The 27,937-nt window shown below is 34.0% G+C and overlaps 1 protein-coding gene across 2 annotated transcripts in view; it reads right to left on the minus strand.

Annotated features, from left to right (window-relative positions):
• Positions 1-27,268, minus strand: part of hfp (Poly(U)-binding-splicing factor hfp) — a 370,731-nt gene extending 343,463 nt beyond the window's left edge. For both annotated transcript variants that reach the window (XR_016548237.1, XM_090391729.1), the window contains exons 1-2: positions 27,112-27,268; positions 14,695-14,752 (exon numbers count right to left, since the gene is read on the minus strand). Coding sequence is in view for 1 of the 2 variants with exons in the window: in XM_090391729.1 (XP_090247855.1) it covers positions 14,695-14,752; positions 27,112-27,150 (97 nt within the window). In the remaining variant the exon portion in view is untranslated. The remainder of the gene's footprint in view (positions 1-14,694; positions 14,753-27,111) is intronic.
• Between the last annotated feature and the right edge of the window lie 669 nt (positions 27,269-27,937).

Below are 27,937 nucleotides of genomic sequence, written 5' to 3' on the forward strand. Positions count from 1 at the left end.
TATTCCCAGAGTCAGAAGGAAAAATCGAGTAGGGGTAAAATGGATGAATAATATTATTAAGCAGGAGTTGCAGATAAAGAAAAGGTTGTGGAGGAAGTATAAAGAAATAGGAGATGAGCGTTCCCATGAGCAGTACAAGGTACAGGCAAAGAGTATGGTAAGAAAAGCCAAAGCTAATTATGAGAAGCTAGCTAGCTGATGAATCCAAAAGAAACCCTAAGGAGTTCTTTCACTATGTGGCAAGTAAAAGGAAGAATAACCATGGAACGATTAGTTTAAAAAGTGTTGATGGCAGGGAAATTACAGAAACAAATCAAATAGTTGAGTTGCTTAGTGATCATTTTGCAAAAGTGTACAATCTTGGTTGTGATATTGCAGTGTCGAATGTGTCATTGACTGATGAGAGTTTAGAGATAGACGAAATAGAGGTGCTTAATATATTACAGGACCCCAATGCTAACACTGCCATTGGGTTAGATGGCATATCAGCCCATGTGTTACAAGAATGTGCAAGAGAATTAGCACCTCATCTAACCAGGCTGTTTAATTTAAGTCTCAGTTCTGGTAAAGTACCAATAGAGTAGAAAATAATTCCACTGCATAAGGGAGGCTCCAAATTATAGACCAATCAATATAACTGGACTGGTGGTTAAGGTTTTAGAGAAATTGATAAAAATTAAAATTCATAACTGGGTGGACACAATATGATACTTAATAAGGGGCAACATGGTTTGTGAAGGGTAGGTCTTACCTCAGTAACTTGCTTGCTTTCTATAATAAAGTAAGAGTGGAGTTGGATAAAGGAAATCCTTACTCAGTGATACTTTGCAAAGGCATTTGACAGGATTCCACACAGAACTCTGTTGCATAAATTAGAACAAATAGGTATGGATACGAAGCTGGTGATTTGGATTAGAGTGTGACTGGTGAATAGATATCATAGAGTGGTTTATGGAGGAGCTTTCCACAGATTCATTCCGACTACTTTTCTCTGTCAGCTTAAAAGTAGAATAATGTTCTCCATGTCAGAGGCCTAGCCAGGATAAGTCTAATCCTGTGTTAGGCCTTTCTTTCTTCTCCAGACCAATTGATATCTTCATATTACAAGTACCTATACAACTATTAGGATTATGAATATCTTCCTATTAGACAATAATAGGATTTTAGTCATATATTTATTTAATAATTACTCATTTCAGATATAAGTATATATATGAAAATTTTGTGGTTAAATTACATAAATTGCAATATTATTGTCTTATAATATAGAGCCTCCATAGCTCATCCAATAACAGAGATACCCTTTGGTTTGAAAGACCTAGGCTTTGATCCATTTTATGGATCAAGGCCTAGGTTTTATGACATTAAAGAATTTGTAGTTTTTAAGCTGAGAGAAAGTTTAGCAGATACTTGTGTTTTTCACTCTATAAAACAGACAATTTGGTCAGAAAAAACATTATAGTAAAATTATAGAAAGATTATTGGTGTGTTACAAGTAATAACTTTAATTTCCTGACATTTCACAACCCGTATATTAAGGTCATCATCTAGAGTAGGGTTTCCCAAACTGTGTTCTGCGGATAGTGAAGAAGTATTCCATAAAAAATTATCAAAATTAATATGAGTCTGGAATGGTTTTAAATGCTGCAACAAGTTCAGACGTGTGAAAATCAAGCGCTCCTCATTTTGCGTGTGAATTGTGTTATTAAGGCCAGCGTGCACTGGCCTCGACTCAGCTGCTGGCTGACAGCCACTCACGGTTGTTGATACCTTCGAGTGCGAGTGAAGTACGGAGGTATCTATTCTAGGAAATGTGTAGTTACAAGCAAGGTCACTGCGATGCGCTGTGGCCCGGCATGCTGTAGTGTGTGCTGTCACATTTTTGCGATGCAATACAGCCTGCTGTGGCAATAGCATACACTTAGCTTTACATTGAATACAAGGCTGATGATACTCTTGACTCTAACCAAGGTGTTCCATTAAAATTTCAGGATTTGTGAAGTGTTCCGCTGTAGAAAAAATTTGCGAAATGCTGATCTAGAGTATACAGAGAAAACAAGTTTCATTGTAATTGAAACAGTATGCCAAAGTATCACTAATTTAATTTAATCAGCCACTGTTTTGCTGGCCTGACTGTTGGTGAAGGAAGGGGGGGGGGAGTTCAGTTGACCCTTGTGGGGTATTTTTATTTGGTATAGGTTTGTATTTGATATCAGATTGTATGAGTATAGAATCGTTGCCGTTGAGCCGTTAATCTTACTATTGTGGTAGTGATGTTTTTAAGCCTAACTTGCTATTGTGATCGTGCTGTTGTTTAGCTCACACAAAAATATAATCACATACTTCAAAGAAACATGTAATTGAGAATCTGCAAATAGTGCAGCCTAAATTTAGCTGGTAAGTTCTAACCAATGCTATTTGACCTCTGATCCAACGTCTGCCATTATACACCATATCTCTACTTTCAAAAAAATAGTGTTAGGATAAACAACAACTATCTTACTCATCTTTAGAAAAATTTGATAACCAGTCTTCTAATGCTCTGGATACAAGCAAAGAGAGAATTCAATCATCTCAGAGTTGCTTGAATGGTTTAAATGAGCATTCTTAAAGAGCAAGTACTAATATCTAGAAAATTTCTATCTGTGATAGTATAAAAGAAATTCAGGTTAGATTTAAAACATCTGGCAAATTTTTTGCTGTTTGGAATTGCTGACATAGTTGAAACTTGCCTTCCAAAAGAAATGGACAAAATATTCAATATCAACATTTGCTAACAGGTACCAGCTAATTATCAGTGTGATTAGTTGCAGAGATGTCAGCAATCAGCTTTGTCAATTATCAAAAAAATTTCATATTTTCAAGACATTTATTACTGCTATATTCATTTGCTTGATTATACAAAAATCACACTTAAAGTTTGATCAAACATTAAATTTAGTACATCCTAATTGTATTTGGTTATAAATTGTAAGCAAGCATATATAATTGTATACATTATCTGAACAATACTTGTATATACATATATTGTTCATTTGTGCAGATGAATGGAATATATTATTCTTATACAAAATGAAATTCTCCGCAGGCAACAAAAAAAATCCCCTTTTGATGAAAATATCTAGAATTGAATCCTATCTGACACTTAATAAGGGTGTTGTTATAAAGCTTTTCAATTGAAAAGTAGTTAGTTGATTCAATGTTACTTTCTGACAGCCTGCTCTCCAATAATTGAGATATCAACAAAACCCGACGTATATATCACATGGCTGATATCACTGTAAGTGATGACGATGGTTGCTTTACAATTAGGTTTACCGAGGTGTGTTTGCATTTTATATTTCAGAATGGCAATTAGCAATCTGAACTCAATAATGAATGTGCTATTATTGATTTATTCTCCTCGCTAGGGATGCAGGTTAGAAGTGTTTGGTAGTATGTTCACTGTTTCTCAGTACTCCACATTCATTTTGTAAATGTTAGTAAAATAGATGAACTTAATCTCACAATACCTAAGTTGTTTTTTATTCTTATTATCTTACTACTTTATTTTCGTTCTTATTTTTTTTAGTATTTTCATGGTTCTGAACTGTTTATTAGTGTTTGATGAGCAGTGAACAGTTATGTTAGATATAATAGATCTAGAAACTACAAAGAACAGGTTGGTCGTGGCAAAGTCATAACTAGCCTTTCTTATGCGCTGTGCAATCAAAGGCCCTTAATTTTTTTTATGGAAATAAATAATAATGCAAATAAATACAGTATAACAGTAAAATATATTAATAAATTTTATATATTTATTATCATCATCATCATCAAATTCCTGCCATGTACCCTCAAGGGGTGTACAGGATATGATAGTACTACATGAAAATATTACATCATTATTAACTTCCTATCTACAATTTTCCTCCAAATCAGTCTGTTACTTGTCAAGACTCCAACATTATCAGATCTTATATTTCTATCGTCTAAGGCACTTTGTACCGTATCAATCCACCTATATCTTGGTCTTCCTCTGGGTCGTTTTCCTGCCAACCTGGCAGAGAACACTTGTTTTGCTAATCATTCCTCTCCCATTCTATTTAAGTGACCATGCCACCTGAGATTAGCTCTGCTAACGCATTCCTGGATGCTGACAATGTCAAGTTGTTTCCTAATATCCTCATTTTTAATATGATATTGCCATTGATGCCATCTGTTCACGCCTCTAATCTTTCTTAGGACTCTCATATCTGTGGTCTCTAGTCTTTGGTCAAATGTTTTACTTCTGACCCAGCTCTCAGATCCATAAGTTAAAACTGGTTTGAACACTGTCTTGTACACAGCTAATTTAGTGTTCCGACTAATTTCTTTCTTATTCCATATGAATTTATTCAATTGACTTCCCACCATACCAGCTTTGCTGATTCTGTTGTCTATTTCTATATTTAATTTACCATCTTCAGTAAAAATCGTACCTAAGTAGCTGAAATGTTTTACTTGTTCCACAGGTTCTCCAATCACAAAACAATTGACATTTTCAATGATTCTGCCTATTTTCATTGTCTTTGTTTTTTATTGCTGACCTTCATACCATATCTATTACAACAGCTATTCAATTTAGCCAGAGAATCTTGCAGACTTTTAGCGGATTTATTTAGAAGTATAACATCATCCGCATAAAGCAAAGAGCTGACATTAACATCTCCAATTTTGATATCAGGTTTAATACCACATTCCTTCATAATGTGATCCATATGGATAATGAATAACAGAGGGGATAATGTACATCCTTGTCTCACACCAGATTTAACATTAAGCCATCTTCCTGTACTTCCTTCAATTCTAACTGCTGACTTACAACTCAAATAAAGACTAAGTATTGCTTGATATAATGTCCCATTGACACCATATAACTGTAGCGTATTGAATAGCTTCTCTCTTGGCACCTTGCCACATGCCTTTTCCAAATCGACAAAACTTAAATACAGATCTTTGTTATATTCCCATGCTTTCTCGACTATTTGTCGTAAAGTGAAGATCTGATCCTGACAGCCTCTATTTGGCCTGAATCCAGCTTGTTCCTCACCAAGCTTTTCTTCCACAATTCTTCTCAACCGTTTCTCAAGTATACTTGCATAGATCTTGCCAGGAACACTCAGTAGGGAAATACCTCTGTAATTCTCACATTCAGTTTTATTTCCCTTTTTATATATGGGTACTATGAGAGCTCTACTCCAATCATCGGGAATTCGTCCCTCTGTCGAGGCTTTCTGAACTATGCAGTGCAGCCACTGTAAGACTCTTATACCACCATACTTCAGCATTTCTGGTCGAATATCATCTACTCCTGCTGCCTTTCCACATTTCAAGCCTTTGATGGCTTTTTCTACTTCAAGTATGGATATGTATTCCTGACTGCATTCCTGGTCAGTGTTTTTTATCACTGTGCTGTCATCACTGCTTGTTTCATTTAGCAGTTTTTCAAAGTAATTACTCCATACTTCAAGGATATCTTTTTCTCCTGTTTTCATGTCACCTTTATCATCTCTAATTCCTTTTACAGCACTCTTTCCTCCATTTCTAAGCTTCTTCAACAACCTCCAGAATATTTTGCCACCTTCTTGATATTTATTTTCTATATTCTTGCCAAAGTCCTCCCATGACTTTTGTTTAGCTAGTTTTACACACTGTTTAGCTTTCTTATATTTGTCTCTGTATTCTGTAAGAGTAAAAGCTGACTTATTTGCTAGGAACTTTTGATATGCTTTCTTCTTTTCCTTCACTGCCTATTTAACTTCCTGTGTCACCAGGGAGTTCTGATTTTTTTATCTTTGCACACAACCTCACCACATGCCTCTCTGGCAGAATCAATCAATGTTTTCTTCAGAGTTTGCCACTGAATCTCCAAGGTTTGATTCCTGTTCTCAAACTCTTTCATTTTCTTTTCAATAATCTTTCTATATTTTAGTCTACAGTTCACATATGAGAGCTGCTCAACTTTTATTCGCTTCAAAACTTTCTTACATGTTATTCTTTTCAATATGAAATTCAATTTTATCCTGCTCAAGACTAAATAGCGATCACTTCCAATTTCAAATCCTCTGTACACTCTGGTGTCCTGCACCAGGGAGAAAACATCACTATCAACAATAACATAGTCAATGAGACTTTTCTTATTCCTAGCCTCTTCTCTCCATGTGAATTTGTGCACATTTTTATGTTGGAACATGGTGTTAGTAATAACCAGTCCATGTCCTGAGCAGAAATCCAACAGATATTTGCCATTATTATTAGCTTTGCTCTTTTCTCCAAATTTTCCCAAATTATTTTTGTATGTCTCACAATCATTTCCTAATCTGCTATTTAGATCCCCAAGAAGGACCAACTTTTCCTTTTTCATTGTGTCAGTTGCTTTTTCTAAAGCCTCAAAAAATCCCTCCACTTCTACCTTAGTAGAACCTTCTGTGGGACCATAGGCACAAATAAGTCTCATTGTCCAGTTCTCCATTCTCATATTTGCCCACATTACTCTACTTGAGACTGACTGCCATTCAAGAAGATTAGCCTCGTATTTTGTGTTGAATACTATGGCTACTCCTTCTTTTCCTTGATTGTCATTGCCTGAATATAACATTTTGTATTTATTGCTCAGAAAGATCTCACCAGTTTTGATCTTTTTTGTTTCAGTCACTCGTATTATGTCGATCTGGTACTTATCTAATTCCTCAGCTAGCTCCATTTCTTTGCCATTCATGCTTCTTACGTTGATAGTATACCGATCTTTAAGTCTGGTGATGTTGAGTTGGGGTTTGTTTTCAGATTTGTTCCAGTAGCTGACTTTTCGCTGTTCGCCCTGATTCCCTGGCGAAAACAACGGGGGCCTTGTTTAACCAGGCAACGCCCCAGCCGGCATGAAATTTTGTCATGTTGTACCATCATTTTTTATTTTGGTTTAACCAATAAGAATACAATTTGGTCGGCTAAATCCCAAATTGCCAGCCCATCCTCGTTCGTTCTGTAATAAATTTTTAAACAAAAATAATTTTAATTGCACTTTTCTTGGTTTGCCCACACTCTTCCTCCCAGTGATGAATCAAACAGTGATATATCCATTTTTAATTAAAGTAAGAATTATGAATGGAGAATCAGCAAAATTGAGGAGGATAATGTATGGTGAATTCCATTTTATTTAGCCAATCTACTGAGTGCAACCTTTACTTGGCAACATTAAACTGCTATCCCCTCACCTGTGCACAGAATCAGCCTAATTCAAATTATACAGGTCACCTCCAGACAATTTGAATTAGGCTGATTCTGTGTTGAAGGCTTAAATCTGGTATCTTAAAGCTGCTGAATGAAAAGATATTAAACATCTCTTATTTATTCATTCATAGCCAAATATTTTGAAACTCAAAGGGTCTGAAACTGACCTGCTTTGAAGCTTTTTGAGATGGAGCCCATGATAATAATACCTTTAGCACCAGAGTTGCATTGGTATTGCTACTTAAGACATAACCTACACAGTAGTTCAATGGCCTTACAGCTGTTTCAAACTTTTAGTTCTCATCAGAGACCAAGCAGAAACCTCATGAAGGTAAACATTCGCTTTCCCAACATATGAAATGCACAAACACAAGAAGGTTTATTATTAAAGTATATAATCAAATATTTCAATCTTAAAGTTATAGATCTTCAGTGTAAAGGACAATTCAAAAAAAGTAGAATAACAATGGATTTAGATATTTAGGTTCAGATTCAGATAAACAAGCAGGTTGCTAGTTATGAAAATCCCCCCCCCCACCACCACCATGGTAGTAGTATAAGTAAAGACAAAGTTCAACTTTTAAAGAACCATGTGAATGACTAGGCTTGTCTTTATATGAAGAGGATAAAAAAAGATTATTTTTTACACAAAAAAAATGACATAGATAAGATTTTGATAGTGCTTTAAATCTCCTCTCCTACAAAAAAATGCAGTAAAACTGCAAACATCCCCAAGAATTTTTGTAAAGTATGAATTTTCTGAATATAAGCAAAAAGAAGTAACAAAATCTTGAATATTTATTCCGTATCAAATATTATAAGAAATATATCATAATACTTTAGTGAATAGATTTAAGGAATCAATTTACTAGAGTGAATCACTGTTCAAGTGCATTCTAAAAAACACAGTGAGTACCCTTGGATCAAGAGTTTATATATTCTTTTCATTTTGAATTTGAGTTTTTATCCCCAATGTGTGACTATTAGAGGATGGATGAAAAAACTGCTTATCATAGTATTAAATTTTTTTTATAAAGGAAATTAAATTTCTTAAAAATCTTCTTCTGCAGCTTGTCCCATTTAAGTAGGGTCGCTGTTCTCAGTGAGTCTCCTCCACATCCTCCTGTCTTGGGCTGTAACCACATCCAAGTTCTTCATTCTTAAGTCCTCCTCCACCAGCTCCCTCCATCTCTTCTTTAGGTGCCTGTGCTTCCTCCTCCCCTGCACATCCATCTGCATGACCTTTCTTCCCACATACTCATCCTCCCTCCTCATGACATGACCAAACCATCTCAATCTCAACCTTGCTTCCTGTATCTTCGCTGCTAAGTTCGTAACTTTCACTGTTCCCCTTACATAGTTATTTTTCAGACGATCCTTTCTGGTCACACCGTACATCCACCTAAGCATTTTCATCTCTGCTACCTCCATTCTGCTCATGTTATTTTTCCTCAGGGCCACAGTTTCCATAACATACATCATAGCTGATCTCACTACTGTCGCGTAGATTTTGCCTATGAGATTGATCAGCACCCTCTTATCACATAGCACTCCAGCCATCTCTATCCAGCTTATATCCTGCAAGCCACTTCCTTCTCAGCCTCTTCATCCTCTTTCACTGTTGAACCTAAGTATCTAAAGTCCCTAACCTTCCTGATGACATTTCCTTTCAACTCCAGATCTGGAGTTGAAAGGAAATGTCTCCTTGCTGCCATCCACTTTGCAACATATATACTCTGTCTTACTTCTGGTCAGTCTCATACCTCTCTCTCTCTCTCTTCAGGAATTTTCCTCCACCTTTCCAGTTTAGCTGTCACTTCTTCTCTTGATTCTGCACACAGCACGATGTCATCCCCATAAAACATTGTCCAAGGTGCATCTTCTCTCACCTCCTCCATCACCATATTAAACAGGAACAGACTTAATGCTGTCCCTTGATGCAAGCCAACTATCACTTGAAAACTTTCTCTCCCCCCCAGGCAGATCTTCACATTTCTGTACATCTCCTGCACCAACCTGACATATTTCTCCAGTACTTTCTTCTCCCTCAGACACCTCCAAACTTCTTGCCTCGACACTCTATCATACACACTTTCTCCAGATCAATAAACACCAGATGTAGCTCTCATTGTTTCTCTCAAGACTTTTCCATCATCTGCCATAACCCAAAGATAGCTTCTGTCATTGATCAACCAGGCATGAGGCCAAATTGCTCCTTTGCAATCTCCACCTCCTTCCTCAGTCTTATCAAGAACCCTTTCTAGGATTTTCATTGTGTGGGACATCAACTTTATTCCTCTGTAATTCTTAGTCTTGTGCATCCCCTTTACCCTTGTAGATTGGGACAAGAGTACTTTCCCTCTGCTCCTCAGGTATATTTTCCTGTTGGCAAACTTTTATGAACAGGTCCCACAGCAGGTCAATTCCCTCTTCCCCGGTGCCTTCCACACCTCCACTGGGATACTGTCAGGGCCCACCGATTTTCAATTCTTCATCCTTTTTATGGCCTCCTTTACTTCCACTCTACTAATATTCTGCACCATTCTCTCATAAGGTTGCCCTTCTTCTCTGTGAGTTCTCGCATTTTCCTCATTCAAAAGCCCTTAAAAATATATTTTCCATCTGTTTCTTATATCCACATCCCTCCTTAATACTCTTCCTCCAGAGTTTGATGTGCTTCACATGCAAGATATATTTCGATGCCTTATTTCTACATTTTGCCAATCGATAAATTTTTCTCTGTCCTTCCTTTGTTTCTAATTGATCATAAAGATCGTGATATGTCATGGCCTTTGCCAGCGCAACAACTCTCTTGCAGTAACTAATGTAGGTACAAGCATTTATTAAACATTTACTTTGCATTCATTTTTTATCTTTCCTGAAAGAGTACCATATAAAACGAATTATTAATACAGTAATTGATCATGGATGAATTGCAATTTTTACCATTGATTATTATATTTGTTTAATGCGATTTTGATATACGTGGTAACATCGAGGGATTAATTAATTGCATTAATGAAGAGATACCTGTACTTAATTTCCAGTAATTAATGGAAATCACATCTTCCAGTAATTATGATTAATGGAAATTTTGTATTAAATTATGAGTTTCATTCTATAACATTAATGAACTATGGAATGTTGTCTAAAACAGAGAATTTGAATTGTAGAGAACAACTCCAATAAACAAAAGACACAAGCTGGTAGGCAAATGTAATAGAAGAGATATAGAGATTTTTCAAAAGATAACAGGAAATAGGAGAATGTGATCATCATTGGATGCTTGAACAAAAATTCTCACAGAATCCTATATATATAATGGTGTGTGAGGTGTGTAAATGGAATTGCTGTAGTGGAGTTCAAGGACACAGAATGAACAAAAAAAAAGTTGATATGCACAGTAACAACTGTGCATATAACAACAGACCCAAAGAAGGTATAAGAAAATGAGGATTCAAAGAAGAAAAAAAAAGAGTAAATAAGGAACATTTTTTCTTTCTTAAATTACCCATCCCTTTCATTTTTCAGCTCAAATTACAATAGTTGTTAATCCAGGGTTAGTTAATTCACAATTTCTATATGTGAAATGAAGGTATTTAGAAAACACAAAATGAAAAGTTCCAACATCTGTCTCAGGGCTAAACAAATGCACTTGCCCACGGTGAGCAGATTTTGCTAGCTGAAAAATAGCTGCAGACTTGGGATATATTAAAAAAAAATGGCGATCTTGGGCAAGTAAACTTTTTGCATGACGAGTAGTTTTGGATAATTTATCGAGCGCTGTCCTTCCTAATGTCCATCATGTTAGTAATTCATTCATTGTGAATTCCAGAACATTATAAAAGTTAAAAATGACTGTTTATTTACTAGATATTTCAAAGGATAGCAAACAATTTCTTTCTGAGCATTTTGGGTGTCTTATCAATTCACAAGTTTTTTTTGTTTTTTTTTTAGCCACAGATAGCATCACCATCATTACTTTCTTCAAGCAATTATTTTAAAAATATTTTTTTAAAAATTAACTTTCTCTCCCTGTGATTAGTATAAAAATCTCATATAATCATGATTTACTTAGCTACAATTTGTACAGTGACATATATTGAGTGAAAAATTTCATAAATAAGGTTAAGTTTAATTATATATGATCAGATAATCTAAAAATATATACATATTTGTTTGCTTGTATTAATGCAGTTGTGTATTAATGTTATTAGAACTTCCATGTGGTTATGCCATGGTGAAACAAAAGCTTAAATATATTTTATGCAGTCTAGTTGCTTACCTTGATGCTGTAATCTTTAGGGACTCGCAATGAAATAATGTTGTACATATAATATTTTATGTTTATTCATAATATTGTTCCCATCACCTTGCAGTAGCTGCTGCAAGGTGATGGGAAGGGCAGCAAGCAAAGAATTATTATATGCATCTTTATCTACACTCCAATGAGGAACTGCAAAATTAACACTGAAGGACAGTATAATGTTTTAGGCCTTTGTATTAGGAAGAAGTTACATGCTCAGTTTGGGAAGCAAGTAGTGCATGTTTTATGAAGTGATATGTAAATATAAAGTTCATTTTCTTGGAATTGCTTTTTCTCATAAGTTTATCTTCATGACTACTTTAGGAAATAAAGGAATGTTCATGAAACTTGCTTGCTAGAAGACATATGCCAATATAATAGTCAAGTGAGATCTTTAACTTTTATTGTATTCTAAGGAATTTCGAAGGTAAGACAGACTGAATGACTGTGAGTAGGAACTAATAAAAAAAAAAATAGAATTAAAAAAAAAAACAGAAAAAAAAGAAAGTTCCCATATTGTGAAAAGACACCACAGAACTTTTAGCTAAATGCTATAGCCAAGTTTTGTATGGCATCTGATGTTATGTCAGAATTTAATTTAATTATGAGAGTGAGAGAGAATTTTTCTTCGAGCTCATATTATGTAATTCTAGAAAGCCATATAGTTATACTCCGTAATTAACAAAAGATTAAAAGTTAGATATATAGGATAGTGAGAAATGAATTTTTGCTAACTGAAAAATTCTGCAGAGAATATGAATGTGAGATCTCCCTAGAGAGAGAGAGAGAGAAAATAAACTAACATGCTGATTGTATTTATTGTATATAGGTTTACAGTAAATATATTTTACTTTTTTTAATGTTAGAGCTTCATTCTTTGGAAAAACACAACATGCTGATTTCGAAGTCAAATGCATCACCATAGGCAGGAATCTGAAACTTTCTAGCCAACCAATTATACGTAAATATAGTTAATTATCTTCCAAAACTGACTATTAACATAAAAGATTGAATACAGATAAAGTGGGAGTTAACAATTAGCATATATACCTAAAATCAAGTAATAACTATGAAAAGAGCCAAAAAAGGGAAAGAAAATAAATTAAAGTTTGAAAATTAATAATGGAAATATATGACAATCTTTTTATCACTAATTTTCTTTAAAATGTTTACAGACGTAAAAACAAATAAAAATTAAAAGATATTTCATTTAGTCAGCATGGACTAAGTATCTTTTATTTAAAAATTCAGACAGTTATGTTAAATGTATGGAAAAAGCACTGCAACTCTCTAAAAGTGATTGCTTATTCTTAACCTACCATCCAATCCAAAATCATATCACACATTGCATTCATTCATTTATTCGTTCATTCATTCATTCAAGTGCCATCTCCAACCAGAGGTTGACAGCCACTGCCTTCTATTTATTCGGAACTTGTGCATCTCTCAAAGCTCTGTATAGTACTTTTGTCTGTACAGTGTTCAATGTTCTTTGTGAATGTCCTCCTATAGGAAAGATACTGAATGCTACACTTGACAAGTTACAGAAAACTTACAATGAACTTCATCTCTTACAAAAATAATTTCAATTAAACTGTTTGCAGGACAAATAAAATCCATAAGTGCATTTTTTTAAAAAAATAAAACACTGTTATAAACAAAATGGAACATTATCTTTTCAAAAGTATGTCACAGTCAAAATATGAATGCTATCAGGAATCAATAATTTCGAACAAAGAAAACTGAAACAGAGAAATGCTCGTTAGAAAAGACATATCCACAGCAAAATTACTTATGAAGTTCAGAGAATCTCTGGGAAAAGATGAAATACCGCATATAGCACATTGGCATTAATAATAGTAACCAGAAAAGCACTGAAGAATATATTATAAAGAACATCTGATTAACCACTTACTCAGCCTTAACATGTTTACATGTCAATAATGACGTCGATGTGAAATGCCAAGTGAAACTGAAATAACATAGATACGGTACATAAATTAATTGATATATTTGATCCACATTTACTCACATTTGTGTAATTAAATAAGCTGTTTTTTTTTTTTTTTAATGTACCAAAGAATTTAAATGGAATAACTGTAAACATAATAATGGACTATTATAGGAGTACAAATTTCTGGCATGCATGACCAAATTAGAACAGAGCAGTGATTGAGAAGACATTGAGAAAGTTTGACATCCCAGAACTACTAAACACACACACACACACACACACAAAATACAACTACAGTATTTCATAAACTTCCTATATCAGATATGAAGTACAGGACTCAAACTCACAAATTATGGTCAATATGGTCTTTAAAAAAGTTGATTATAGAGCTGCTTCATTTCTAAAAGAAATTCTCATTAATTAATTCATGTTTGTTATGTGACCAAACTTGACTGTGGAGCTTCATTTGTAAAGCTTTCATTGTTGATGATGCATCATATTTTGATAACACTGCTTTACATATGAACTTTAGAATTGTTTTTGTAAAACTATGACCTGTTCTATAATTTATTATTATAGGCTTTGGAAAATGCCCTTCAATATAAGCTATACCAGCTTTTTTTATTCTGATCAATTTAATATATTTAAATCAGAAGCTTTGCCGATGCTGCATTGTGACCTTAATACATAACTTTAAAGAGCCATGCATAATATTTATGCTAAATGACTTATGATTACATTAAATAACAATAATAAAATAAAGTCCATACACACATGAAGAATACTATGTATGAAATTATTTCTTAACTGTGGATAAAGATTACTGTACTGAATTTAAACATTATGTATCGACTAAATCCATACACTAAACACTAAGTTTTAACATATGTCTATGTTTAAAAGATGCCTGCCTAATATACTACTTAAACTCTTAGTTTAAAATAACAGTTGCATCCTTCTGCAAACCAAGCAGCCAAGACCAAGTTTATTTTCTGAGACCATATCTGCCTTCATCCAAGGACTGTTAATAACTGCTGCAAAGATAAAGGATCCAGAGTCAAAGAGATATTTGCATGTTTAGTAAATCTTAGGCCCAACATTTATCAGGAATGAGAACTGTTTGACTAAATTTTGTTTACCATAACAAAATGCTACTGTACTCAATACAAATGTTTCTATCACTTACCCTCAATCTTAATTTTCTTTTGTGCTAATTCATCATTTGATTCTTCTTCAAATCCATTCTATATAAAAGAGAGAATGATAAATGTATGATGAAAATAGTCAATGAATATTATAAATTAAAGATGCCAAGAAATTATATTCTTGGTTTCATCCTTTATCCAAGTGTAAGCAAACAAAGTTTGCACGTGAAGTCGCTTCATGACTAGGCTACTTGTACACAGAGGATAATGACTTCACAATTGCATTATTGGTTATGTATGCTATGCATTATGGGAAGGACCACTACCCAGACCAGTTTCGACCTTTGTCTCATCAGTGGGACCCAGACCCAGAAGTGATACCAACAACCAGTGCTTTTTTTCTAGAAAAAAAAAAAGGTGCCGGAACTCTCATCTTGTTAAGCTTTTTATTAAAGAAAACGATATTCAAATCTTAATTTAAATGAAATATAAAGCAGCTTTTGCTATCACGGAGTCACATAAATGAATTAAATATAATTTATCTTCAGTACTTTTTTTTTATTTTAGACATGATCAAATGTAAAATTAAACAAACAAATTAAAATATACAACCAAAGCCCAAATATAAAAGCAAAAGTAAATTTGTAAAAACATTATATAATTTAAGAGCGGTTCATAGTGTTTTCCAAAGTTTTGTCCAATTCTCGTCGCTACTCCTTTCTTTGCTCTTAGTATTTAAGGCCAAATGTTGTCCTCTAAGTAACCACAGATCAACATACTTTGAAGGATCGAAAAGTCTTAAAGGTGGTCCAACAAGTTTGATGAATAAAAGTGCCCCAAAACTGTTTTATTCTTCAACGAAGCTCTTGTTGGGGTGATAATTAAATTCATCTGCGTTCACATTCACTTGATGAAATGGGAATGGTCTTCAGAGCATGTACCAAACGCAATAGTTTTTCTGGGTATGTCTTATTGAGAATGTATTCACGGAATCCACAAATCATTTCTCTTTCATTTAGTTGCAGTCAGATTGACAAATTTCTAATTTCCGCCTCTCGGAATGATAGCTGAGCATCAATATCTTCAGGCCAATGTTTTTGGTCAAACCCAAAGTGATAGCTCAACATCTTCGCTATCAAGCCAACTCTTTTCAATTGACTCTTTCAATTTGGTATAAATTGTTTTTGGGTCAATAGGAGGCCAATAGGTTTCCTTACGGCACGTCTGACCTGTCAACCCCGTCTAACTTTGTACACGAGGTTGATGTTTATCTTTTCATGTGCTAGTCTGCATTGTTTTTTCAGGTGGTTGACAAGAGCTTTGGCTTTTTTTGTATCTGTGTGTGCATTGCTCATCCTGCATGGGGGGAACCAGGTTAGTGTTTGTTGCAGAGGGTTCTCAGGAATTTCCAGATTGAGTGGTCCTCGGGATTGAGAGCTATTAGTTTGTTTCCCCACTCTTGATTTCTGTGGTTTCTGAGAGCGTCTCTGACTTGTTTGTTCATTTCGCTTAGGGTTTTTCTATGTTGTGGAGCTATTGTATTGTGGGATCACTTCCTGGCTCTTTTTTTTGCTCTGATTAGGTCCATTATTTCCTCCAGGAGCCAGATAGTAGAATGGGTAGTTGTAGTCTTGGTGATAACTGCTACTATTGCTTTGTTGATTTGATTTGTTAGGTTGTTTACAGCTTTGTCTATCTCCTCTTTTTTGTGGATGGTAGGTGCTGGACCGATGTGTTCAGGAAAGATTTTGGGTAGTTTATCCCATGCAATGAAGGAGTGAGGAAGGGGGGAGTTGATCGTGGGTGTCTAGTTTAAGCAGGATAGGGTTGTGGTCTGACGATAGCTCGTTGATTGTTTGCAGCTGACTGTCATCTGATATTTCTGAAGATGACATCTAATACATCTAGTATGTAATACCAAGGTTGAAGTAATGCAGAAGTCATATTTCCATATACAAGTAGCCAAAAGGTATCATTTATTACTAAAGTACTCTGGATTAGAGATAGATGGTGAAAGTTTTTTTCACTTGGTTCATACTATAAATTAAAGATGCCGCAAAATTATATTCTTGGTTTCATCCTTTATCTAAGTGTAAGCAAACAAAGGCTCTCACTGCCCTCACTGGGTAATGGCCCTTCCCATAATGCAGTGTTTCTCAAAGTGTGGAACGCGTAGCCCGGGGGTACGCGAAAGGTCGTTAGGGGGTACGTAGCAATTTTCGGCTATGCATAATTAAAGGAGTCATTATATTTTTCAACAAACAGTGCAATTAGAGACAACCGGGATAAAACAGCACTAACTAATGAATCACATCCCCTCTCCAACAGAAACTGCTGTATAGACCAAGCAAAACCAAATGTTGCCGGTGGAACATATGGTTTTGCTTGACACCACTCCCGTCGTTAACATGTTAAAACTAAGAAATATACAGTGAATGTGTTTCTGATATTATGGAATTCGGTTGAAGGGAATTAGCATTTCAACTCAACTGTTGAAATGCTAATTTGTCTTTGGTTTGCGCGATCTTTTGTTAATACCGCACCAATCATATGCAGTTCTTCGTTGCTCTACGTATCTCAAGTCTTGTAAATTACTGGTAATTTTTGCTTGAAATAATGGGAAAGAAGATGACGCTATTTGGATAGATGACTTTGACGATGCAGACAAAGAAACTGTTCTCGATGCCAAAAGTAGTGATAGCAAGTAGGAGCTTGTTGGTGAGTCACACCATTTTCAGTTATTTTTTCTGAAAACTTTAGTTTCTGAAAATTCCAAGACGTATCTTGCAACACAATTTTTTAGCTTTAATTTTGGGAAAAAAGTTATATTCAAGTAAATACAGTATTTTTTTAGCTTTCAAATTCTTACGTATGGATCATTGGTTAAAGACTGGATTTATAAAACTCCCAAAAAAGAGCAATATAGCAAATACAAGTAAGCAACAAGAAAACATTGATATTGCATCTGGATCAAATGAAATTAATAAGTGTGTCATCTGACATCTCTAGAGAACCAAAATTTAAAAATATATATTTTTTGTTTACATGAACATATAAATTCAAATAAAATAGATATTTAATTTTAATTAATATTTTAAATTAATTTATTAATTTTAATTAATTTTTTAATTAATTTATTAATTTTAATTAATTTTTTAATTAATTTATTTATTTTTAATTACTTAATTAGGGGGTAGTTGGTAATAATGAAAATTTAAGAAGGGGTACGTGGATATCTGAAGTTGAGAAACACTGCCATAATGCATAGCATTATACATATCCATAAGGAGATGTGTTACATTATGGGATACTAAGGTAACTGATGTAAAGTTGTTAGCCTCTATATACAAGTAGCCCAGTTGTGAAGTAACTTCATGCACAAACTTTGTTTGCTTACACTTGGATAAAGGATGAAACCAAAAATATAATTTCTTGGCATCTTCAATTTATAGTATAACCAAGTGAAAAAACTTTCAACAAAATGATTATTACTAAAACTATGGCACATAACTAAATAAAAATTAAAAGAAAATACATGATTTCAAATAAAATGCATTTTCAGTTTTAACTTTTCTTCACATATATATTAAAGTAAATAGATATTAAAAAAGAACTCCATCACTACATCAGAAGAGAAATTATTCCTTTATCATTATTATTATGACAACTTCCATGAGCTTGTTACTAATCATATGAGATTCAATAATTAGCAACATGTCTATCATCCTGAACTTTGAAATCATTTATGCTCCCTGTTACAATGCATTCTAGCAAACATGTTCCACTCCCTATACACTTCACCACACCTGTACACAACTTCAGGGAGAGCCTCTTTAATCAGTCAATGCTTTATTCAGTTTTTCCATGAGTCTTCATAACTTAGTTCTTTTCCACCTTTTCCATTTTTTTATCAACAATATTTCATTACTGAATTTACAGTTCAACTCTGAGAGCTACCTGAATTTATTTTTAAAACTTTTGGATATATTTTTCTTTTCAATATGATATTCAATTTTATTCTGTTCAAAACTAAACAGTAATCACTTCCTATTTCAAATCACTAGTATACTCTGACTTTCTTACTTCTTGTGTTTTCTCTTGTTGAGAATTTGCAAACACCTTCATATTGAAACATGGTGTTTGTCATAACTAGCCCACATCCTAAACAGAAATTCTAAAAGGACTTAACTATTATTATGAGGTTTATTATTTAATTTTTTTCCAAAATATTTCTGTCTCGCATTTATTTCCTACTCTGCTGTTTAGATCTTAAACAAAACTTTTTTTGTCAGCAGTCGTCTCTAATGACTTGAAAGTTACTCAATAGTTTTGGGATTATGGCTAAATTGAATAAGTCTATGAGGCCAGCATATATGAACTGTAAATTCAATAATGAAATATTGTTGATAAAAAAATGGAAAAGAACTAAGCTATGAAGACTCATGGAAAAACTGAATAAAGCATTGACTGATTAAAGAGGCTATCCCTAAAGTTGTATACAGGTGTGGTGAAGTGTATAGGGAGTGGAACATGTTTGCTATGTCTGTTAAATGTTGTGTTTGACATGATGTTTATGGCCTCCCTCAATGAGTCTAAGGACTCTATGGAGTTGTCCATAATAATAAATGTATGTGGTCTTTGCATACATTTAACATTTGCCTTCTCACAGTCATTTCTGTTTTGCAGGATGAAAAACCAAGTTTCTGGAAGGCAAAAAAAAAAAAAAAAAAAAAAAAAAACCTACCACCTTCAAATGAAAAGCCTTTATGAAGCTCCTTCCTTAGTAGAACTAGGAGCCTGCAGGACCATAAGTACAAATAAATCTAATAGTCCAATTCCCCATTTTGAAATTCTTTGCCCACACCACTCTACCTGAAACTGCCTGCTATTCAAGTTTATCTTCATGTTAGTATTGAATTATATAGCTATTCCTTCCTTTTCCTACAGCCTCTTTAATCATTATTGCCAAAATTCACTTCTAGTTATTATTTAAGTCTGTTTCTTCTAATCACGTAAGAACAAGCAGTCACCACTTGTGTTCTTATATAATTTCCAGAGCTTTTCTTTTGAAAAGCTTTCTTGTACTGTTTTTTCTAATAAATATGACCCAAGTTCCTAAATAAACATGCTTACAGATTACTTCTTTCTCTTTATCCACTTGCCTGTAATGCAAGTGGATAAAGCCCCCCCCCTTTTTTTTGGAAATTTATAGTACATTCATAACGTAGATAGACTAAGAATTTTTTCATCTATTTTATAAGGGTTTTTTTTGTATTTTTTATTAAAGAATCCAGAAAACCTGCTGTAGAGACCAAATCTACGACTTTTTCAAGCCAATTCAGCCTCCAATAAGTTGGAAGATGGTGATCTCATGCGCAATGAAATTTACCTACCACCTAAACACATTCACCAACATCTATGTCCATTACAGGATGCAAACATGTATCCTGTAATAGACATGGATGTTTATGTAATGGACAAACTCCCAATACCATAAGTTTTAGGAGAAAGTTCTTGAACTGGAGAATTTAAATAGGGGTGTTTCACTTCTTGCTTTACAAAAGAAGTGAAACATTAAAGAAAATTAATGATTCCTTACCAAATAGGACTCTCTCTCTTCCTGCTCTTTTAAAGTTCAGGAAATTACATAGAAAACTAATTCTTTTAAAAACCTGCAGGCTACAGACTTGAACGACATCTATCTAGAATTTCTGAAAAAACAAACCTGAATACCAAATTCACTTACAATAAACTTCAATATCATTTTCATGAAATATTTTCCTATCATTCTTCAAATAAACAAATAATAGCTATACCAAAGCAGAAAAACCCTACTGTACATAATCCTAACATTTGCTCTATTTCTATAACCAAAGATCTCACAGCTGTCTCATTCTGAAACTCAAGTATGGCGCCTGAATGAATGTCATCCTAAATGCAACATTTACCTCTGAATCTAGTATGAGACCTGCAAGATTTGACTTCCCTTGGTACTTTCAATCTACCCTTACCTCAGAAATGGACATGCAAGATGTTACTAATATTATCATCAATGGTATTAAGATTGACTCCCTCCTCTCGTGACTCTGTCAGAGGCTCCTATAATAAACAGCGACTATTACCTACATTCTTTCTCTGGATAAATACAAGTATCAAATGCAGCAAATAACTTCGTAAAAAATGTTTAACTTATTTAAAATCATGTAGTTATTCTAGCCATTTTGGGGTATTTATGCTGAAAATGTTTTTCATATTTATAGGAATTTTTGGGTATCATCATATGCACTTTTTAACACGAATTCAGCCATGAAAAGTTAAAACTTATACAGATTCACTACCATGAGACAGAGAGCAAGAGCAGTAAGGTTAAAATAATATAGGAATCCTACTCCAGACTAAATATGGAATTTTTCAAGCCATTTCACTCCTATGAACATAGTGGTAACAACCTTATATCAGATGATGAAATTTATGCACCACCTAAACACATTCAACAATTGTTCATGACATTAGTTTATAAAAAGCATTGCTCTCCAATAACTGCAAATTCAACATAATCCCATGAATAATTTCACCAGAATTAATGTTACTGGCTGAGTTCCAATGTCTTTACTGAGATGATGCTCAAAACTGTACATTCTTAATGTTAGGTGTGAAGGCAATGTTATTTTTGTTTCTTTCTGTTTCTACTTCTTGTTTGTAGTACTGTTTCTGGCAATATTATTCTTATTATCTGTGACCTCCAGGGAATCAAAGACTCATCAAGGAAGGATGTAGATCACTCACACCAGCTACCATACGTTCTCTTAAATTCATTCACACTGGATACACTCACTACTTCAACAGGCACATTGTTTCACTCAACTTAATGCTGTTATGAGAAAAATCTCTAACCCTTTCTTAACCACACAAATCAGCTTCCACAGATGCCTCTTGTTCATTCCCCACCTTCCATATAATGAAAAATTTCATAACTCAGTAACCCATCCTCTATCATATCACTCTCTGCAGTCCACACAATACATTCCATAATCCCAATATTATCTTTGAAACTCTTTGCCACATCAAGGCCTTGTAAAGAGGCAAAATGACTGCTTTATCCTTGCATTTCAATGTTCATTTCAGCATCACAATTATCCTCTGTGTTGCATTTAAAATGTGACCTATAAACTTAAATTTCCTATCCATGGTATTACGAACATCCCTCCCTAGCCTTATCACTTTCTTGTAGAATAACTACACCACTATAATAAGTCAATGGAAATCTCATCAGCAAAAGTGCATAACTTATTAAGACTAAATCAACAGCTATTATCATTTGCCTATTGTTCCGGCTTATTCAAATCATTCTGGAAATGCTGCTAGCATGGGTGGCCAAGGAGTTACCACTGCGTACCCACTCTCCAACCTGGCTACGAGTTTAAATCCCTACCATGGGCATGGATGTTTGTGATTTTCTTTAGGTAGGAAATGAATTTCATCACCTGGTGTGAGACTACCACACCACTTATCAGAGGCCTGAATTAGCTTGAAAAAATTCCACATTTGGTCTCTAAAGCAGGTTTCTAAATACAAAAAATATATAAAATTGATAATAGAAAAAAAAATATCCTACAACAAAATATAGTATAGCAGAATCTTTCATATCCTTTTCCTGTCTATCTTTGCATCATCAACAAAAAAAATTGAGCATCTATCAGGTCCTTCCCAGTATCATTCATTTACACAAACAACAATGGTTCAAGAACTGATTACCAGGATACACTACTGGTCACCTTAAATCTGGTAGATTCACAACTCTCACATACAGTAGTTCCTCCCCCCCCCCTTATCTGCGGGTTTGTTTTCTGTGGTCAATGCCAGTTCAAAATATTAAATGAAAAATTTCAGAAATAAACAATTCAAAAGTTTGAAATTGGGCACTGTTCTGAGTAGTGTGAAGAAATTCCGCTAGGATGTGAATTATCCCTTAGTTTAGGTTAAATTTCCTAAATTTATTTAATTATGTTCAAGTAATCCTTATTTTCTTAATTAAGACACCCAAGGCAGAAGAGTAGTGGTGCTGGCAATTTGGATATGCCAAAGAGAAGTTATAAAGTGCTTCTTTTAAGTGAAAAGTTTGTTCAACTTCATAAAGGAAAGCAAAAAAAATCGTATGCTGAGGTTGCTAAGATTCCATTCACATAACTTATTACAGGATATTATTATAATTGTTCTATTTTAATGTTGTTAATATCTTACTGTGCCTATCATATGTATAGGAAAAAAACATAGTATATATAAGGTTTAGTACTATCTGAGGTTTCAGGCATCCACTGGGGGTTTTAGAATGTATCCCCCCCTAATGATAAGGGGAGGGGACTACTGTACCTTCCGATGCCTATCTGTCAGCCACCCACTTATACAAATCAGCAGTTTATATTCCAATCCCATATTCTCTAGTTTACATAACAGACTTTTATGTAATATTCTATCAAATGCCTTAGCAAAGTCCAACAACTCGGAGTGACCTCCCTTTAGAAAACCAATGCTGTTCTTTTGCAAAGTACAGCTTATGTGTTAACTCATTTCTATATGCAAGTTTTTCAGAACTTCTCTAAAATCTTCACCACCACACCAGAGATACTGATAAGTTGGTAGTTAGATATATCAGTTTTTCCAATCCCATACAATACAATGTGTGTTATGGTGTTTGTAGTGGTTGGGCATGTTAGTTTTTATCTATTTTAACCTGGGTGGGTTTGCATTTGTATGGATACTATATCTTGTTTTTTGGTGTTTATCCTTTGTAAGGTAGCTGTTAGTAGTGATCAAAGTCTGTTATTTCATTTTTCTTTCTGTAGTGTTTGAGGTTCTAGTTTTGTTGGAGGAAGGGGCACCTTCATATTATGTAAGGTTTTGTTAATTTCCTTTTCCACCTTCAAACTCCGAGTTTCTATCATGAAAGGGTGTTTTTATTATTATTATTATTACTGATTTTTGGTGGCAGGGTTTGTGCTAGTTTTGTGGGTGTTTTTGTTTCTGAAATGGTTCTTATGGTACCCACATTTCTGGTATTAGTAGTTTGCTATTAGTGTGGATAGCAAACTACTAATACCATTGATGTTGGTTTCATTGACTTTTCAAAATCAGGTTAGCTCTAAAGAGATGCAGGGCAGGTGTTTGGTAATGTAAGTTTTGATTTTTAATAATTGCATTTCTAGTGTTGTTGTTTTTTATGTGACTACCACCGATAAAAGGCTTCTATAAACCTACAGTACATTCATAATGTACTGTAGGTTTAAGGATTTTTTTTCTATTTTTACTGATTTTTTACCAGGTACAGAAACCCTGCTCTACAGACCATATGTGGAACTTCTTCAAGCCTCCAATAAACAGGATGGTGGTCTCACACTGGATGATGAAATCCATCTTCCACCTAAAGACATACAGAAACATTCATACCCATCGTAGGATTCAAATCTGCAGCCTGCTGGTTGGAGAGCAGATAAGCTAACCGCCTGGCCAACCAGTTTTTGTTGTTGTTTGTTTTCAACATGGGTAGTATGAATTTAAAACATTAGGTTTGTTAGATTAGCTGTTTTATGTATGTTTAAGAAATTTTGCATTTTCTTGCTTGTTTGTTGTTATTTTAAGTTTTCTCTTTTATTATTTCTCTAGCTTTTAATGTATAAATGTTTTGTTTTTGTACACTGCCAGCTATATTATTACATTTTTTCACAGAAGACTAGAAAGAAAAGGTGACAGTTTGCAGTTAAGAAATACCAGTTAATATTTTCAAATATCTGAATATTAAGAGGTATTCCTATTTACAAATTAACAGGATGGAGAAATCAAGCTGAATTGTTGGTAGTGAAGAAAATCTACTAATGACATCTTTATCAATGATGGTATTAAGTGTCAGAAGAGAAATGTAACAGAATTTATTACATGTAATATAATGAAATTTTGCTATTGGGTTGTATGCAATAGAATAATAAGTTTTTACATGTTTTTGTTAATGAGAGTTTGTTACCTAAATACTGATAAGGTAGTATTTAGGTAATAAATAACAAATTGAGGAAATGCAACCTTTATTTGCATAAGAACTGACAAAAATGGTGCATTATAAGTTAGCGTACAATGGATTATGGTTTGAAGAAGGAAAAGAAACTAGAATAATTAATGGTGTTTGTTCTCTTAATGTAATTCTACAGTACTGAAGTTTACAAGTAATAAAAGTTAAACTGCTCTGAAGAAATGAACAAGTTTTAATTTCTTTTCCTTCTGTTGAAATGCATTTGTAATGATTGTGATATAGAAATTCATGAAATTCAGATGAAGAAATTAGTATGAAGGTATTTCTGTCAAATCATAATATAATAATGGTAGTGTGGTACAATTTTAGTTTTAATGTTGCTCCCACCCAAGAAAGGCTAATACACCTATAGCACATTAGTAGTGTGGGTGGGACATGGATTTCTTCCATTTTTTATCATTTTTTGTATTTTTATATATATATATTTACACATATAAAAATAAAAATGTTTTCCAACAATAATCAAGCCACTTCCAGCTTCTAATAAGTGAGGTAGTGTGTCTCATATCAAGCAATGAAACTCATCTCCTACCTAAAGACAATCAGAAACATATATGCCACAACGGAATTCAAACCTGCAGCCTACTGGTTGGAGAGCAGGCATGCTACCCACTCAGTTAACCACAGTGGCTGACTACAATGGATATATTTTTACTTGGAAAGAGAAAGAAAAAAATGTAACAGCAACAAATAAGAAGGAAGTATCTATTACAAATTACTGTATAATCAAATTTACTAATAGAATAATAACAGTTGTAAATTGCTGACACTCCATAGTAGTGTCATGTGACAAATGTCACCAGATATGACATGCGAGTATTACAAAGGTCACATAGGTTTTGTTAATTTCTGAGTTATCAGAAGTGCCTTTAGTATACTTGTACCTGATCCATGACAGAGTATATGAATCCAGAGCCTGCAGGCTGAAGGGTGATAATATTATCTGACAATCACAACCACCTAGCAATACACATATATATTAAATGAATTAACTAATATGTATAGTTACCTCTGGTAACTATATTGATGAATTGGAGATGAGTTGCCAAATTTTGTTGGGAAAAAATGGTCAACCATTGTCAAGAACAGAGAAAGGTGAAAAAAACTAGAGAGGCCTTCATCCAGCAATGGAAAGAAAATGGCTGAAAAGAAGTTAGTTACCTCCATTTCTAATCCAATATGTATAATAACCAGTTCTTGTTCACTGCTTATCAGAACACAGACCAGAAGGAAGATGGAATGATGAGATAAAAAAGAAGTTATGGACATTTCTAGTGGGGATGCACAAGACTGATCAAAATGGGAGGATGGAGAGACATTCATCCACAACAATGGACTGATGAAGGCTGTTGATGATATATAATACCAGTACATTTCTTATACTATGCAGTAATGCTGATTTTTGCAAAGAAATTCTGAATCCATTAACACATACAATTTACACATGAAATGACCTTCCTTCCAGTTTTATACTTATGTATACACCATGCAGGCTTTTAAAATCAGGTATGACGGAATTGGGTGTTTACTCCTTATTCCAGTAAAATCTATGTCTGCAAACAGCATCTTCTGGTTGGTTTGACTGTTTTGCATGATGAAAAACCTGGATTATCAGGAGAGAAAAAACTCTGCCACCTCCATATACAACCATCTAACTTACCCTCAACTGAAAAGCCCCGACAAAGGTTATTCACATCCTAGACAGGATTTGAACCCAAGTCTTTACAAGAGCATCAATGCATCAACCACATAGCACTGACAGAGCTATGAAGCTTCTATAGTTCTGGCCTAAATTTCTAAAATTAAAAAAAAAAAAAAATCACCCGTGAAAGTAAATGTGTGAAATATTTACAGCAGCTAATACAAATAAATACTACCAAACACAAACAACTTTTCAGCAGTTTAACATTTTTAAAAAAAAAAAAAAAATCATCTTCAAACAAAGCAAAACTTCCATAAGATCATAGCATATAACAAGTTTATTTGGCACGATACAGTGGTAAAAGTAGAATACACATATACAAAAATCATAATGTCCAAACCATATGGTAAAGAATACTACGTGATAAAGAATAATCCTGATAAACAGAACAACTTGTGGTAAAACTGAAGAGTACAGAAATACACCAATTCTTCAAAATTTGCTCACCATGAAATTTCTTACATTTCAGTTATAACAGCGCAAACAAGAAAATCAGGGCTCTTTAGTACATTATGAATTATTCAATTTCCTTAATTTTCTTGGATTACGTTGTTATAACTAAAAGATACCAAACTGCATGATATGTAAATTTTGAAATTTCAGGTATATTACTTTACTCTTCAGTTTTACCGAAGGCAAGATGACAATAAACCTGTATAAACAAGAATAAAGACTTACTTTTGAAATATCGCCGTTAACAACGGTAGTCGAACTCATTTCAATAAATTATATTCAATTTATTCGTAACAGAATGTTTCTCAGTATTCAAAGTTGCCAACTAACCAGAAACATATATCACTAGAAATTTCTTCAAATACAGATACCAACAGCAGAAAGCTTCTAGCATCATCGAAGAATGAAAAGATACTCTCGTCCGAAGTGTGGCTTTTGTATATCAATATACAAAATTATAAAATAAATAAATAATATATATATACAGTGTATATATATGTGTGTGTATATGTATGTATGTATGTATATATATATATATGTGTATATATATGTATATATATATATATATATATATATATATATATATATATAGAGAGAGAGAGAGAGAGAGAGAGAGAGAGAGAGAGAGAGAGACTTTTTAGTATCGTTTGATTTGAATTTGTTTTTTACAGTAACATCCTGTACAGTAAAATGGAGGAATCAATGACTTATAAGAAACGCTGGAAGTCCACCAGGTTATTTATTTATTTCGTATCCAAACACAAGTGGTACAGTAGTAGTCCAGTGAGGTCATTGTGAGTGTGGTACAACATTATTTACAACAAATTAGGATACGGTTTGCCGGCGTGGTCGGCCGAGTGGTTAGCATATCCGTTCTCCAGCCAAAACGCAGTGGGTTCGAATTCCACCATGGGCATGGATGTTTGTGATTGTCTGTGAAAATACTAGTGGTGGTGGTAGTAGGCAGTAGATGATGACGGAGACTGAGAGATGTAGAGTAGGTGCCCTCCCTCAATGAGTCTTAGGACTCCCTTGAGGTGTCTTGTAATAA

This window comes from Typopeltis vanoorti, chromosome 4 (assembly GCF_054136105.1).
Source record: "Typopeltis vanoorti isolate ZY-2024b chromosome 4, IOZ_Tvanoo_1.0, whole genome shotgun sequence".
In the NCBI taxonomy this organism is placed as follows: domain Eukaryota; kingdom Metazoa; phylum Arthropoda; class Arachnida; order Uropygi; family Thelyphonidae; genus Typopeltis; species Typopeltis vanoorti.